The sequence below is a fragment of the Artemia sp. Qi Xiang Cuo genome, chromosome 5, assembly GCF_049724085.1.
Source record: "Artemia sp. Qi Xiang Cuo chromosome 5, ASM4972408v1, whole genome shotgun sequence".
In the NCBI taxonomy this organism is placed as follows: Eukaryota; Metazoa; Arthropoda; class Branchiopoda; order Anostraca; family Artemiidae; genus Artemia; species Artemia sp. Qi Xiang Cuo.
Window position 1 is genome coordinate 64462718 of NC_142798.1, and position 17307 is coordinate 64480024.

The window sequence follows — 17307 nt, forward strand, 5'->3', positions numbered from 1 at the left end:
TTGACGACTTGTCCTTAACGGAAATCGTATCTAAGGATTCGAAGTGCAATGCTGCTGGTTTCATCGACCAAGTTACCTCAGAGGCGGCTGAACTAAACATGGTCGTGAATAAAGACAAATGATCGGTCACGACATTTTCGTTTCTTCAGAATACTCAACCGTCTTTCGAACCTATTATCGCTTCCGAGCTAATAAGCCATAAAATAACTTTACTTGGTGTGGTGATTTCTTCTTACCTCTCGTGGCGGGAGAATAAAAAGACAATTGTAAAAAAAGCTAACGGCGCATTCCAAATGCTAAGAACACTGAAAAAATTTCGAGTTCCTAAGGACAAGCTGAAACTAATATTTTACACTTTCATCCGGCCCTTAGTTGAATATACTTGTCTGGTTTGGCAATTTGCCCTTACCCAGGATGAAACTGATAAAATAGAACGATTTCAGAAGAGATCACTGCAAATCATATATGGCGGTTCCCCTCTACCTTACTCCTTTTACCTCGAAGACTGAACTTGAATCCCTTTCTTCCCGCCCGGAAAAATTATGCCAAAGATTTGGCTCCTCCCTCCTTCAACATCCCATCTACCGATCATTCCTTCCCCCACCGTTTGTCCCTATAAGATCTCGTCCCCCCAGGGACGTGGCTGAGAAGGTTCCGAAACTAACCCCAGTCCACTGTAACACCATGCGCTACAGTAAAAGCTTTGTGCCAAGCTTTGTGAAGTATTAACATGATCTCTAGTATTTTTATTGTTTAGTTTATTTTATCCTGACGAAATTTTGTCACGCAATTTTACTCTCAATCTCAAGTGTTTTTATCCTTTAGTTTATTTATCCTGACGAAGTTTTATCAGACAACTTTATTTTGCTAATTATGACTAAGAGACATCATATTTGGGCTTTGCCCACGAGACCTATGTCTTGTTTTTGAATTAAATGAATTTGAAACATTAACCTACAACTTAAAAGACAACGCTGACATCTAAATTTTTGCGTTACTAGGATAGAAAAATTTTGTTTAGAAGGTCGAAGTTCTTCTTAAGTTACAAATATCCCTCCTCAGAATTTGGATCCTCCTTTCGCTTGCAGGTGGAGATAAACCCTGATGAAATGTATCACTGTAAAAGCAGCTTTCTCTAAGAGAGAGAATGAATTATTCTAATCATAATTTACCAAGTCTATAAATATTTCAAACGCTTTTATCTTGCTATGTAACCTTTTCCTGTTTCATTAATAGTCCTGGTTGACTGAATGTTATAGTTCACTTGACAACAGAAGAGTAAGCGTCTAAGCGCAAATAAACATCGAAAAACCCGGTGATTATCATTTTACCTTTGTATATATTTAGTTGAAATTCAGACTGGTTAGTGAGAGTCTATTCAGTAATGGTATCTGAAGTGTTAATTAGAACCTATTTTTTAGATTTTGTGAATCCATAAGTGAACTTTGTGCAGTCCTGTGAATGAATGATTTCCTTTTCTTCATGGATTGTCATTTTGGAACACCAGATGAATCACGTCCGGCCCTCATTTGGGCCGGGGAGACTTTGAATTTTTCCCGATAAAGGTTTTCTTCAGTACATTTTGTTTGATATTAGTGGTTTTCAGTTATAAGATTGCATGTAGTTATAATGCCAAGACAAACATCAAATGATCCGCGAGGGCCAAGACCAGCAAAGATAGTCCAATCAGTACGAAAAACTCCAAGTCCTGAATCACCACTTTCTGATAATGCTTCAGATAACTCAGACCTATTTCAGTGGTCCACCCTGGACTGTACAACTGTCACAAGCGTTGCACCAAGTTTTGCTGCTATAAATGCTTCAAGAAAGCGCAAGCTTTTGGAGCAATATTTTGGAAACGAGTCTCAACCTGGGCCTCTCTCAACTCCCCCGCCACCGAGACCAAGATCACCACGTTTCAAAACGCGTTTTATGTTTTCATCGCATCGATCTCACTCTGATGATTGCCAACATAGTAGCACTGAAAGTCTGTGTAGTACTCAGGACAGCCCTGTGCATAAATATCAGCAAGTTTCAGAGCCACTCGGTGGTGACAAACATTGTCCAGGGAGACGCTTTCCTGTTCCTCAATCTAAGGGTAAGTGTTTCTTTCTTCTTTCTACCTAGTTGCTTCTAATTCTTCTATCCATATGCCGGACCTTATCCATTCTTTTCTCTTTACTAGCATGGTTTGAGCTATGAATATATGTTAATTGTTAAACAGTAAACGTTTGTCTATAATTTCTCAGACATTTGTATATTCACCATTCCTTTCCAAAGCTTTTATGCTACAAAAATATGTCAAAACTGCTAAAGATACACATTTCATTTTTCCAACTAATAGTCTATTTTGCAAGTGGGGAAAGAATTAAAATATGAGTTAAGGAGGTTTGAGGGGGAGGCAATGGATAAAATTGCCAAAGATCTGGAAGATATTGCCAGACAGCCTAATAGTAAAATATTGCACTGGTATGTTAATAAAATGAAAGGGAATAGTCAATCTGGACTTGTCAAAGGTAAAGATAGGAATGGGGTCACAATTAATGATCAGGAGAGAGTTATAGAGGGATAGGCAGAACATTTTGAAAAGGTGCTAAACCATGTTAGTTATATGGAAAGATGTAGTAAAGAAAGAAAAAGTTTGTGATGCTTTATATGTGAAGGAAGATTTATTTTGTGTGGAAGAATTAGTACTGAAAGGATTAAAAATAATAAGGCCACAGCTGATGAGATGCTGATAGTATGATAAATAAGTTTTTTAAGTATGGAGGTTATGAAGTTGGAGTTAAATTCTTGAAGATTATGAAAATGATTTTTGAAAAAAAGAGAAGCAGCTAACGAATTTAGGAAAACTCCGATTAAATCTCTGTATAAGAGAGACGATAAGAATGAGTGAGTGTGTTAATTATAGAGGCATTAGCTTGGTTTCTGTGGTAAGAAAATTACTTTGTATGATATACTTTTTAGACTTAGAAATGTTGTAGCTAAAGGTTTAAGAGAAGAACAGTGTGGCTTTAGTTTGGGGAGAGCATGCATCGACCAAATTTTCAGTCTTAGATTAATAATTGAGAGGTGCTTGAGTCATCAAATCCTTTTAGTCCTCAGTTTTATAGATTATGCACAAGTGTCTGGGTCAGCTGATGGAAGAGCTTTAGCGAAGGTCCTATCCTTGTGTGGTCTAACAGATAAATACATTAAAGTGATTAGTGTTATATATGAAAATAATATTGCTGCCGTTAAGGCATGAAATGAGGTTTATAGCTAGTTTAGTATTAAATCAGTAGTTAAGCAGCATTGAGTCCTATTTTCAATTATATGGACCATTTTGATGGATTTTGTCCTAAGAAGCAAATCAAAGGCAATGGGAGAACATGGAAACAAATTGGAAACAAAATAGAACTCTCATACACTTAGGTTATGCTGATGATTTAAGTATCCTAGATGAAAATATCAAGAAAATGAATGAATATTGGTGGTTCTGAGAGTTCAGGGTGCAAGAAAAGGTTTGAAAATTAATGTTAAGAAGACTAAGTCGATTAGACTAGGAATAAGTGAAGGTGAAGAGGTGATGTTGGGCAATGAGAAGACCGATCAAGTTCACAGCTTTACCTACCTTGGTAGTATTATGTGCAATTAAGATGTTAAAAGTAGAATTGCCAAGGCCTAGGTTTTTTTTTTCACAGTTGGAAAAAGTTTGGAAAAATTGGAAGATAATCTGCGAACCAAGATTAGAACATTGGAAGCTGCAAGTGATGACTGTGGTCAAGCATGTTTCTGAAGCATGGGTGCTCCGAAAGATGAAGGAGATTTTACTCCATGTTTTCCAGAGAAATCGCCTATGGATTGTTTAGGGTACCCCTAAAATGAGAGAAAGGTTGAGATGGCTATGACACGTTCTGTGGATGAAGGATGACAGAATACCAAAGATAGCCCTTATGGGCCAACAGTCTAGAGCCAAACGAACACAAGGTTGTCCCAGAATGGGGTGGAAGAATGTCGTAAGGAAAGACATGAGGGCAATGAGAAATTCTTGGGGGGTGTTAAGGGGAGGCTATGAATAAATTGGGATGGAGGAGGCCTGTGCACAGCTGTGTTGGCTGCAGGCGGCTTCGTCCTAGTTACATTTGGATTATATACAAAATTTCAGCTATACACAATGTACTAGCACAGGGTATGCCTACCAAGGAAGGTTGACTGTCTGTCAAATTTTATTTTCTAATGAAGTTGAAGCTTATTCATTGTTGGCTAATATGGGCTCCCGAATCAATCTTCATTTTGGGCCCATTGTGGGAGTTGAAGTAGTTATTTAGCAAACATGAACTGCTTTTGCTTTTATGATTTTGCGAAAATCATCCAAAGGGGGCTCGTATACATACTGCGGGGAAAGGCAAATGAATTGATGAAAAGAGATGTAAGAAGGTATTGGCTGAAGCTTAATGGCTGTAACTATGAAAGCAAAAGATAAGCAGTAGGCTAATCCGTCTGCGAATAAGAAAAGTAATGTCGACAGTTATGGTTTTACGTGATCGACAGAAGTTTGGAATATGCAGTCTGGTGTAATCGACTATGTTTAATACGAAAATTTGCGTTGGAAAGTAATTACAACAAACTAATTTCTTCAAATTCTGAAAAAAAATGCATCTAAACTGACTCAAATTTCCTTAAAATCATCAGAAAATTTCCAAGCAGATTAAAATTGACAAATCCCACCTCAAGTTAAAGGAACTTGAGTAATGGTTAGTATGTTTTTTCCAAGTCATTCTGTCTTTTACCATTTAGTACTAATGTCTAGCAATCGAAGAAAAGGGTAGTATAATTTTTTGTGTTTTTAATGTAACTTTGATCCATCTTAAAAGTTTGCCTACAAGAGTCATACATCATATTAATCTTTTCTTAAGAAATTTAATCTTTGATAAAATGAGTGATCTAACATTTTCTATCCTTTCTTGTTTTTTTGCTATGATTGAGGAAGTGGGGGAACCAATTTTCAGCTAGGATAAAGTTTGGCTTCTATTCAATGCAAATACACTATCTTTGCTAGATATCTACTAGTTAGCTGACTAGAAAAGCTCCATTGAGGATTTTGTATTATTAATCTACGGGACGGGTGTTCGATTTCAGCCGTCACAGGGCTTGGAATTAGATGGAGATTATGTACTAGTGTCTCCAAATGATCAAACTAGAAGGAGAAGCTAATGTTACTTAAGTGACACTTGATCCAAAGAGTCGTAAATACTGGCGGTTTTGCATGTGAAAATTATGAGAAATTAAGAAGGTACAATAGATCTACCCTGTTTTGTGTGCTATTGCAATCATTTGTGTGCATAATAGTCCGTCCAGTCCTACTCTTTTATAGTTTCTCCTCTAAAAATGTTTAATCTTCTAAAATATTAAAGGCTACGTTTTAGTCTGCGATTTCTGCAGTACCATTTTACTCTTCTCATGTACTATCCTGTATTTATGAACACGGAATTTGATATGCGGGGCTTACCGCTAGCGTTGTATCAGCCATTCGGTAATGGACTGTTTAGTTTGGTTAAGACGAAACATCAAATTATATTGCAGATCATCTGACTATGGAAGAGAACTCACTAATAAAATTGGATTCAAAGACAAAGGACTTAAACTCTTCCTTTCGATGTCTCAGTCTCAGCTAAATTTATGGAAATGTTATGTACTGGAATCCATGCTCATTACATTTTTGCGGAATGAGGACGATTTGCTCATTATTCATCATCATGAGACAGTTAACAGAGATAGCTGAGTCTTCACAATATGTGAGCTATTGAATACTGAGCGTTTTAACGCTACTTGGGCAAGGATAAAGTAGCTTTGTAATGTAATGAAGATCTTGAATAATAAGCGAGCAAAACTGGAGAAGAAAACCCGGCTTTTAGTGTTGCAAATAGTCTTCTCAATGTTGAGTTTCAAACTGTCAAAAGGGTCTTGGTGAGCGTTGACATTGCTGATCATCTTAAGAATTTGTGGTCTCATGAGCTTCTCCCATATGCACCTCCTATATTCCAGCGAAGTGCAATCGCTTGGAAGGTTTTACTTCGGCCTGGAACCAAATAAGCTCTTCTGGAAGGTCTGAAAACAAAAAGACCTTAAGCGATTGGCTTGTTAATGTCGCTAATGTCTGTGAGTGGTCTCATTCAAGCGTGGTAGACTTGATGCCGTACCTCAAAATTCACCAACCAACTGATTCCAAAACCATTGAAACTCATTGAGAGTTACAGAAAATGAACATGTTTCTCTCTCTCATCTTAACAGCGACATTAGAGAACTCTATGGTCTTGTAGGTAGGTGTGACGGAATATCTGGATATTGTGATAAAGAAGGCATTATGATCTTCTTGAAGGACTGGGCTGGTTGCCACCACCAGCGAAGATCTCAACTCAGATTTGCACACCTTGGACTCTTTGAAGATGGGTATTGATTTATGGATGTTGTTTTTTTTTATATTGTTATCATTATGAATTGATTTTTGGATACCATTCAAATGGTGAAAATCGGAAAGCTTTTGCTCAATTCTGTGAATATTCAGTGCCTATAAAGCAGCTTAGTAGGAATATCCCTACCGATTTAGTTTTTTTTTGTATTCTTTAAAGGAAAATACTTGACGACTAAGGTTGTTAAGACATGAGGATTGCTGACAAATATTGCTTATTTTGTGGAAGAGATAGAGAGATGGAAGCTTGATCCTTCAGTACAGCAAATTTGTCTTTTTATTTGCAAGACAATCAATATTTCAGCATACGGAGAAGATCTATGGCTCTTTGCCTTTTTTGATGACCTACAAGTACATTGATGCCCTCGAATGTGGGAGCTCAAGTATTTACCACCCTCTGACCCTGCTCTTGAATGACGTGCTAAGTGCGTTTATCTCCAGTTGGGTTTATTTTTACGAGCGAAGTGACCAAAACTACGATTCCTAGATCCCCTAGAATTTGGCTGGCCATTGATGTGGCTATGCCACTTGTCTCCAAGCTTATGGTGTTCCCAGATGCCATGGCACCATAGTACTGCTCGCGCAAGGATTATACAAAAAATTATTCATGTGGGTAAAAAAGGTCCTCTGATTTACTTTGTGACTGTGTTGGGACATGTTTTAATACTTTTTCCGTCTTATGTAATTCATTCTTCTAGTTCTATGGCCTTTGAAGTTTCTTTTGACTGTGATTCAGACTCACATGGTTAAATTTTTTATGTCAATCTAATATCTTTCGAAGATAGTTTTTAATACGTGATTTACACGAAATTCTTCTTAGTTCTTATCAAAAGAGCATACCAGTCTTAGACACCTTGAGTTCCCAGGGCCCCGAAATGTTGGGAAAGTTTAGGTTTTTTGGCAGTTCACCGACCCCTCACCCGCCCGTGACGTAAGGGTCACTATCTGTAGTATTAAGGCATTAACCATATGCATCTCTACAGTTCCTTTAATGTCCAACTATGTAAAAAAAAAAATCAGACGAAAATCCTGGTAGTGCTTATCGCCCAGGAAAATTCTTGTTGACCTCCAGGTGATACCTGCACACGACGGTTCCGTGATTCGAGGATGCATCATTAGTTAAATTTATATGTGAATTCCTCCTATTAAAACGGAAGAAAATATTCAATAAGAACTAGTCTTCTCTATTAGGTATGGTTTGCAGCTTCATCAAGATATTGATTGCCCATAACGTAATTGGTTAACAGAAAATATCTCAAAGATCCTATGGAATATTAAAGCTATGTTTATTTTCTACTTATTGATTATCAATTGAAGCTAATTAGAAAAAATTAATAATCATGGCTAATTATTGCTACCATTTTAACGGTCGGTTTTATCCTGATTATCTGAGGCAAATGTGTAATTTAAAAAGAAATATTTTGACCGTTTTTATAGATGGATCCCCCCCTCCCTCCTTAAGACAGTAATTTTTGGTTCTTGCCCTCATTCTCCAATACTGAATTTTGGTTATGTCCATGAATCTTATTAACTGGGTGCAATTGTGTGCAGCGGCGTCAATGTACAAAAGTATTAAGGGATAAATTGTATATTTCGAAAACTATGGAGGTCACTTTTTTTTTCTTTTTTTGCATTGAAATTAATTTTTGCTAGTATATAAAATATTTTATACGAACGAGACCTTGAAGGAAGTAGCGAAAATTTGGGAAGGAGGGCACTTCCTCCCTAGATTTTGAAAATACTCTTTTTTGTTATTTTCGTTGAAAAAAAATTGCCCCCCCTTTCTTGATTTTCAAAGACACATTTTGCTCCCCTCCCTTCCCTGCAGTTTCGGGAATTGGTGCCACTGCTTGTTGGTTACTTTTAGGATTTACTTCTCTAGCCATACTGCAGTTTTGAAGAAGTATAAACAAACTAAATTTTAACTGACCTTCAACCAACTGTCTTCTTGACCTTCAATTGATCTTGAGCAACTGTCCGCTTGACTCTCAACTGACTGTCAGCCAACTGTCAACTCGTCTGCTAGCTTTAAAACATTTTAAACGTTTTAAACCAAGGTGAGGTTGTTAGCAGGAGGGAAAATTGGGGACGGAGGGCACTTGCACTCTACTACTACTACTACTAACGACTCATCGCAGCACCAAGCCGCCTGAGGCCAACACAGCTACGCACGCTCCTCCTCCACCCCAATCTATTCAAAGCCTCCCTTTTTACACTCGCCCACGAAGTTCCCATTTCCTTTAAATCTTTCTTTATGAGGTCCTCCCAACCCAGACGGGGACGACCTGCTTTCCGTTTAGCCCTAGATGGTTGGCCGAAAAGAACAAACTTCGGCAATCTGTCATCCTTCATCCGAACAACATGCCCTAACCACCTCAACCTTTCTTTCATTATAGACCTAGAAAGCGGTATTGAACCACATTTTTCGTATAGCCTATTGTTTGAAATACGGTCAGTCAGCCGGGTACCCAGAACACTCCTTAAGCAATTTCTCTGGAAAACATCTAGCAAATCTTCATCCGCTTTTCGGAGCGTCCATGCTTCAGAGCCATATTTGACCACTGTCATCACTGTAGCTTCTAAGATTCTAATCTTGGTTTGTAGACCTATCTTCCTATTCTTCCAGACTTTTTTTAACTGTGAAAAAACACCCTGAGCCTTGGCTATTCTATTTTTAACATCTTCACTGCTCCCACCATCTTTACTAATAATACTACCAAGGTAAGTGAAACTGCCCACCTGATCAATCTTTTCATTACCAAACGTCACGTTTTCATCTTCACTTATTCCTAGCCTTTGTGACTTGGTCTTCCTAACATTAATTTTCAAACCAATACTAGCACCCTGAACTCGCAAAACCTCTAAAACTTCATTCATTTTGCTCACACTTTCATCTAGGATGCTTAAATCATCAGCATAATCCAAGTCCAGGAAACTTTTTCCTCCCCATTTGATTCCGTGGTCTCCCATAACCTTTCCTGTGCTCCTTAAGACAAAATCTATCAATATGACCCAAATAAAGGGGGATAGAATACAACCTTGCTTAACTCCTGATTTAATACAAAACCAGCTGCTAACCTCATTTCCTACCTTAACCGCAGCAGTGTTATTCTCGTACATAGCACTAATCACTTTAATGTGTTTATCCGGTATATCATACAAGGATAAAACCTTTACTAAAGCTCCTCTATCAACAGAATCGAACGCTTGCTCATAATCTATAAAACTGAGGACCAAAGGTGTTTGAAAACTTAGGCACTTCTCAATTATCAACTTACACATATTTATAAGTAGTAGGTTAAATATGTCACTGAGTTATATATTTCTGTATATAACTTATATGCCTAGTCAGTGAGTTACACATATTTATAAGCAGTAGGCTAAATATGTCACTCAGTTATATATTTGTGTATATAACTTATATAGGCCTAGTCAGTGAGTTAAACATATTTTAAGTAGTAGGCTAAATATGTCACTCAGTTATATATTTTTGTATATAACTTAGATAGGCCTAGTCAGTGAGTTACATATATTTATAAGTAGTAGGTTAAATATGTCACTGAGTTATATATTTCTGTATATAACTTATATACCTAGTCAGTGAGTTACACATATTTATAAGCAGTAGGCTAAATATGTCACTCAGTTATACATTTATGTATATAAATTATATAGGACTAGTCAGTGAATTAATCATATTTTAAGTAGTAGGCTAAGTTTGTCACTCAGTTATATATTTCTGTATAAAACTTAGATAGGCCTAGTCAGTGAGTTACATATATTTATAAGTAGTAGGATAAATATGTAACTGAGTTATATTTTTATGTATATAAATTATATGCATAGTCATTGAGTTACACATATTTATAAGAAGTAGGCTAAATATGTCACTCAGTTATATATTTCTGTATATAACTTATATAGGCCTAGTCAGTGAGTTACACATATTTATAAGTAGTAGTCTAAATATGTCACTCAGTTATATATTTCTCTATATAACTTAGATAGGCCTAGTCAGTGAGTTACACATATTTATAAGTAGTATGCTAATTTTGTCACTGAGTTATATATTTCTGTATATAACTTATATAGGCCTAGTCAGTGAGTTACACATATTTTAAGTAGTAAGCTAAATATGTCACTAAGTTATATATTTCTCTATATATTTTATATGCCTAGTCAGTCAGTTACACATATTTATAAGTAGTAGGCTAAATATGTCACTCAGTTATATATTTCTGTATATAACATATATAGGCCTAGTCTGTGAGTTACACATATTTATAAGTAGTAGGTTAAATGGGTCACTGAGTTATATATTTCTGTATATAACTTATATAGGCCTAGTCAGTGAGTTATGTATATTTATAAGTAGTAGGTTAAATATGTCACTGAGTTATTGCCTTTGCAAAACAAAAGTGATCCGTTTATCTGGCCTCCCCCAGGCCATTCAGCATGCCCCCAGGTGGCGATAGGGGAACGCTCTACAGATATGTAGGGTACCTCCATAGGAGGCATGGACCAAGGGGGACCTTGTCCCTGGGGGTCCATAATAGAATCTGGGGCACCCTTGCCCGGGGTAATAAATACCGGCGGAGGAGGAAGAAGGCCCCTCAAATGTACACTCAAAAGGGCCCACTTGTTTATCCACAAGGTCCATGAGTTGCAAACCGTCTCCCAGCAATGGGTTAAATTGCATGGTGATGCAGAACACCATCACGGGAGGATCCTCTAATGGAAGACAAACGCGGCAAGGCGGAAGATCCAGATCTATGGACAAAGGCCTTTGTAAAGGGCTGCCTCGATCTTTTTGTGGTACCTGCAAGACTGGGGACCTTGCGGTCAACTCTATTCCCACTTGAGGAGTGGCACCCCTCAAGGAAATTATAGCCTAGTAAACGACACAGCAGTCGCACTGGATTCTGACTAATGGACAATTCTTCTGGGTTTGGTATGTTTTGATGGGCGTCTTTGGGCTGAAAAACCTCTTCCTAGCTAATTTATCTATTACGGGTTGCCTCCCCGTAGTAGCATAATATTTGTAGGCATGAATATATAATGAGTCGGAGGTAATAGGCTTGAGATTGTCTGTGCAGGATTTCGACTCTTGTTGATAGAAGAGCATCGCCAAGCGCTGAAAACCATGTTGTGACCAAAATGGGCCCAGGATTGCACAAAGCCTCCATTCATGGAGGTCCCAGGGACTTCTTGCTGTCCGGTTCTAAGCCGGCTTAAGCACTTCGGTGTAGACTTGAGAAGATATGTGATCCCCGTCCTGCACTGGTATCCGGGATCATTGCTTTTCCTGAGGCGAAAAAAATTTCAATGGTTTAAAGAACATGAAAATTGGAACTTGGAATGTTACGACATTAAAAAATTACTATCGTATTGACATTTTGACTGACAAATTCAGACGATTCGAACTGGACCTATTAGGAGTTTCAGAAACTCATATCCCCGGGGTAGGAAGCATGAAAATAGGTGATATAGAATTTGCTTACTCAGGCAGGAAGGATGGGTTTCATAGACAGGGAGTAGGGCTCATGATGAATAAGGAAGCTGCTAAGTCTTGTTTAGGCTGGGAAGGTATTAATAATAGAACACTAATTGCTCATTTTATGACTAGAAAGTTCAAGGTATCAGTTATAGTAGTATACGCCCCTGTAGAACCGACTGATGGAGATACTAGTGACTCAGATGAATTCTACTTACAGTTACAGGATCAAATAGACAAGGTCCCACGTAGAAATATGATGTTATTGCTGGGAGATTTTAACGCCCAGGTTGGTAGAAATAAGGATAGATGGTCTACTAACATCATAACCTCCCGGAAAGTTATGATGTTGGTAGACTCCAAGACGGGAATTTGAGAGAAACTTTCTAAGAGTAGTTGGATACTGAACTTGAGAGTTTAAAATTTTGTAATGTGGAAGATGATTATAATAACAGTAGAAAAAAATTTTGTGAACTTGCTAAAGGTGTCTTAGGGAAGAAAGGTAGAAATGCAGCTAAGAATATTAGTGAAAAAGATTTATGTTTAATAGAAAGGAGAAAGGACTTGTACAAGAATTATCTGAGTGATAGATCATATGAAAACAAAAGAAATGTAAAGAAAGTGGAGAAAGCATTGAAATATGAACTAAGGAGGTGTGAAGTGGAGGCCATGGATAAAATTGCCGAGGATTTAGAAGATGCAGCTAGACGGCATAATAGTAAAATATTGTACTGGCACGTTAACAAATTGAGAGGTAGTAGTCAATCCTGACTTGTCCCAGTTAAAGATAGGAATGGGGTGGCAATTAGCGATAAGACAAAAGCTAAAGCGAGATGGGCCGAACATTTTGAGAATTTGCTTAACCGAGATAGAGTTGCAGGAAAAAATATAGAGGAAAATGAAAAAGTTTGTGATACCTTGGATGTGAAGGAAGTTTTATTTTGTGAGGAGGAATTAGAAACAGTACTGAAAGGATTAAAAAATAATAAGGCTCCTCCTCGCTTCGATTTCCAAACCACATTTTGCTCCCGCCACTAGTAGTTTCGTGAATTGGTGTCACTGCTTGTTGATCTTCAGCCCACTGTCAATTTGTCTGCTGGCCTAAAAAAATTATAAAATATTTTAAACCAACGAGATGTTGTTGGCAGTAGCGACAATTGGGGGAGGAGGGCACTCAACCCCTAGATTTTGAAAGTACCCCTTTTTCGGTATTTTTAATGGAAAATCCCGGTGCCTAGATTTTCAAAAATATATTTTGACTCCTCCCCCTAGCAGTTCCGTAAATTGGCACCACTGCTTCACTTTTAAGGTTTATTTCTCTAGCGCATAGGTCTACCGTACTGCAGCTTTGACCTACCTTACTAGGTCAAAGGCCTACCGTACTCCAAAATTGTCTGCTTTGACCTTCAATTGATCTTAAGCCAACCGTCTGCTTGACTTTTGACTGACTGTCACCCAACTGTCAACTTGTATGCTAGCTTTTCATCGCTTTTCTTGTCTGCTATCTGATCACTTTAAAATTTTTTATCAATTATGTTTTTATATGCAAATATATTTAAAAATAAGCTTAATTATCAGTTGAAATTATGTTTCTACCTTATAATTTCCGTAAAAGTTATTTCAGTTATGGCGAAATAAATAAAACAAAAAGCCTTAGTGCCGTTTCGGATCTGATAAGTCTTTCATCACATTTACTTATTAGAGTATTAGAACATTTGTAAATTTGATTAAAATAAGAAGCTCGTTTAATTATTTTATTTTTAGAGACGTGATTCCTGTTTTACTTGTGGAAAGTGTTCCGCAATTTTATTTGATTAAAATGTTTTATCTAATTCAGATGAAGCTAGTGGTAAAGAGATAAGTCACGAATCTGAAGCGAAGCAGAACTTGTGGTCCCGTGATATATTGGAGGATATAGACAACAACCTTGCTGCTGACTTTGATGGCTCATTATCTGGACTGGGCGTGGACCTTAGTGCTACATCATACAATATGAGGTGAGTCCATAGATCAACAAAGCCTTAGATTACTTACTTTGACTTTTGACTTATTTCTTCCTACGCCTAGAGGCGCGAAGCAACAGTAGTTCACTTTAACGGCCTATCCTGAGCATTTTGACCAGAGCATATTTGTCCAAGTCCTCCTCAACCCCGGCTCCCTCTCTAGCCGAGACTTTAACGTTGCTGAACTTAAATGCTAGAAAATACAAGTAGCAAATTTATTCACATGCATGGACTTCTTGTCGACCAAAGTGCTGCAGAACAGAATATGAGTTGAATGCACATGTTTTGATATCAACGGAGCCATGCTTACAGGGGCGTATCCAGGGGGAGGGGTTAGGAAGTTTGAACCTCCTCAATCTCTCGATCTCACTCAATCTTTCTCAATATCACTCAATCCCTCTCAATCTCACTCAATTTCTCTCAATCTCCCCCCCCCTCCCAAAAAATTGTCTGACTTTAAAAAACTGAACAAAAATGCACGTAAAGCCATTTTGATGCGTTTTTTTTTTATAGTTTTTTTGTACCTCCCTTCCCTCGAAAAAATCCTGGCTACGGGCCTTCCTGCTTAGTTTTACTTTACTTAAAGAATTAAAAATGTAAACAACAAATCATATCTTTTATGTCGAATTAGATCTTACACCATTTTAAGCTGTATGTACCCATGCATTTAATGAAGCTGAAGATTTGTAGGAATTCTAAAATGTTCAAGAAAGCGTAAAGCAATTTTCTGCAGTTTAATTCTGAGATTCATCTGTTATTCCTTAATTAAGTCGTCTGTACATTATTGCCCAATTGTACAGGTTTATAGTATTCGTTCTTTTGTGATATTGCTCTCCAAATTTTATGATAGAGCATTAAATCTTTTTATGGCAGTAAATAAACCTGATTATTATCAAGTAACAAACCATATTATAAAGACCTATTTGTAATGAAACCGCTACTTGATCTTATCCCACTTCAGGGTCTTAAGTATCCGTCTTATGTTTCTTTTGTAATACTTTACTGAAAGTATTTTAGAAAGCAAAAAGCATAGCTAGCTGGTAATAACAAGTGGTTTATTACCGATGGACTTTTGAAGCATTTGAAGTGAAAAAGAATATCAGTTGAAGTGTTATGAGTGATCTTAACCCACTTCAGGGTCATTAGAGTGCATCTTTTAGGTTTCTTCTGTAATTCTTAACTGAAAGTATTTTGAAAGCAAAAAGCATAGCTAGCTGGTAATAACAAGTGGTTTATTACCGATAGACTTTCGAAACATTTGAAGTGAAAAATGATATCGGTTGAAGTGTTGTGGGTGATCTTATATTCTTAACCCACTTCAGGGTCATTAGGGTTTATTTTTTATGTTTCTTGTTTAATAGTTTACTGGAAGTATTTTTGAATGCAAAAAGGATAGCTAGCAGGTAATAATAAGTGGTTTATTACCGATGGACTTTCGAAAAATTTGAAGTGAAAAATGATATCAGTTGAAGTGTTATGAGTGATGTTTACCCCCTTCATGGTCATTAGGGTGCATTTTTTATGTTTCTTTTGTAATACTTTAGTGAAAGTATTTTTGAAAGCAAAAAGCATAGCTAGCTGGTAATAACAAGCGGTTTATTACCGATGGACTTTTGAAACATTTGTAGTGAAAAATGATGTCAGTTGCAGTGTTATGAGTGATCTTAACCCACTTCAGGGTCATAAGGGTGCATTTTGTATGTTTCTCCTGTAATACTTTACTGAAAGTATTTTTGAAAGCAAAAAGCATAGCTAGCTGGTAATAACAAGCGGTTTATTACCGATAGACTTTCGAAACATTTGAAGTGAAAAAGGATATCAGTTGAAGTGTTATGAGTGATCTTAACCCACTTCAGGGTCATTAGAGTGCATATTTTAGGTTTCATCTGTAATACTTAACTGAAGGTATTTTGAAAGCAAAAAGCATAGCTAGCTGGTAATAACAAGCGGTTTATTACCGATGGACTTTTGAAACTTTTGAAACATTTGAAGTGAAAAATGATATCAGTTGAAGTGTTATGAGTGATGTTTACCCCCTTCATGGTCATTAGGGTGCATTTTTTATGTTTCTTTTGTAATACTTTAGTGAAAGTATTTTTGAAAGCAAAAGGCATAGCTAGCTGGTAATAACAAGCGGTTTATTACCGATGGACTTTTGAAACATTTGAAGTGAAAAATGATGTCAGTTGAAGTCTTATGAGTGATCTTAACCCACTTCAGGGTCATTAGGGTGCATTTTTTATGTTTCTCCTGTAATACTTTACTGAAAGTATTTTTGAAAGCAAAAAGCATAGCTAGCTGGTAATAACAAGCGGTTTAGTACCGATAAACTTTCGAAACATTTGAAGTGAAAAAGGATATCAGTTGAAGTGTTATGAGTGATCTTAACCCACTTCAGGGTCATTAGAGTGTATCTTTTAGGTTTCTTCTGTAATACTTAACTGAAAGTATTTTGAAAGCAAAAAGCATAGCTAGCTGGTAATAACAAGCGGTTTATTACCGATGGACTTTTGAAACATTTGAAGTGAAAAATGATATCAATTGAAGTGTTATGAGTGATGTTTACCCCCTTCATGGTCATTAGGGTGCATTTTTTATGTTTCTTTTGTAATACTTTAGTGAAAGTATTTTTGAAAGCAAAAAGCATAGCTAGCTGGTAATAACAAGCGGTTTATTACCGATAGACTTTCGAAACATTTGAAGTGAAAAATTATATCAGTTGAAGTGTTATGAGTGATCTTAACCCACTTCAGGGTCATTAGGGTGCTTTTTTTATGTTTCTCCTGTAATACTTTACTGAAAGTATTTTTGAAAGCAAAAATCATAGCTAGCTGGTAATAACAAGCGGTTTATTACCTATAGACTTTTGAAACATTTGAAGTGAAAAATGATGTCAGTTTAAGTGTTATGAGTGATCTTAACCCACTTCAGGGTCATTAGGGTGCATTTCTTATGCTTTTTCTGTAATACTTTACTGACAGTATTTTTGAAAGGAAAAAGTATAGCTAGCTGGTAATAATGAGTGATCTATTTACCGATAGACTTTCGAAATAAATGAAGTGAAAAATGCTATCAGTTCAAGTGAGTGAACGTCAATAAACCCATCCATTCTTGAGGCATTGTGAAAAGTACTTTTCATCCCATTCAAATGGCCCTTGTGTTAAAGATTTTCTTCTTAAAATATTGGAGGAAGATGTCAGGCTTCAACCTAAAGAGTGGTAGGCTAAGGGAGGGCATCCTCATCCCACACAGGATAATTTCTATCCTTTTTGCCTTGTTTTCGTGTAGTGTTAAAGGTTTTTATGTTTCTCTTCAAAATCATTTGAAAAAAAACTTGTTTTCTTATTTGAATGTTTTCC

At 36.9% G+C, this 17307-nt stretch overlaps 1 protein-coding gene across 1 annotated transcript in view; it reads left to right on the top strand.

Moving 5' to 3' along the window:
- The window catches only part of gem (transcription factor CP2 like gemini), a 131588-nt gene that overhangs the window by 34162 nt on the left and 80119 nt on the right, over positions 1–17307 (top strand). Inside the window, exons 2-3 of the mRNA XM_089089840.1 lie at positions 1422–2098; positions 13783–13942. Of these exons, the coding sequence (XP_088945966.1) occupies positions 1630–2098; positions 13783–13942 (629 nt within the window). The 5' untranslated portion in view covers positions 1422–1629. The remainder of the gene's footprint in view (positions 1–1421; positions 2099–13782; positions 13943–17307) is intronic.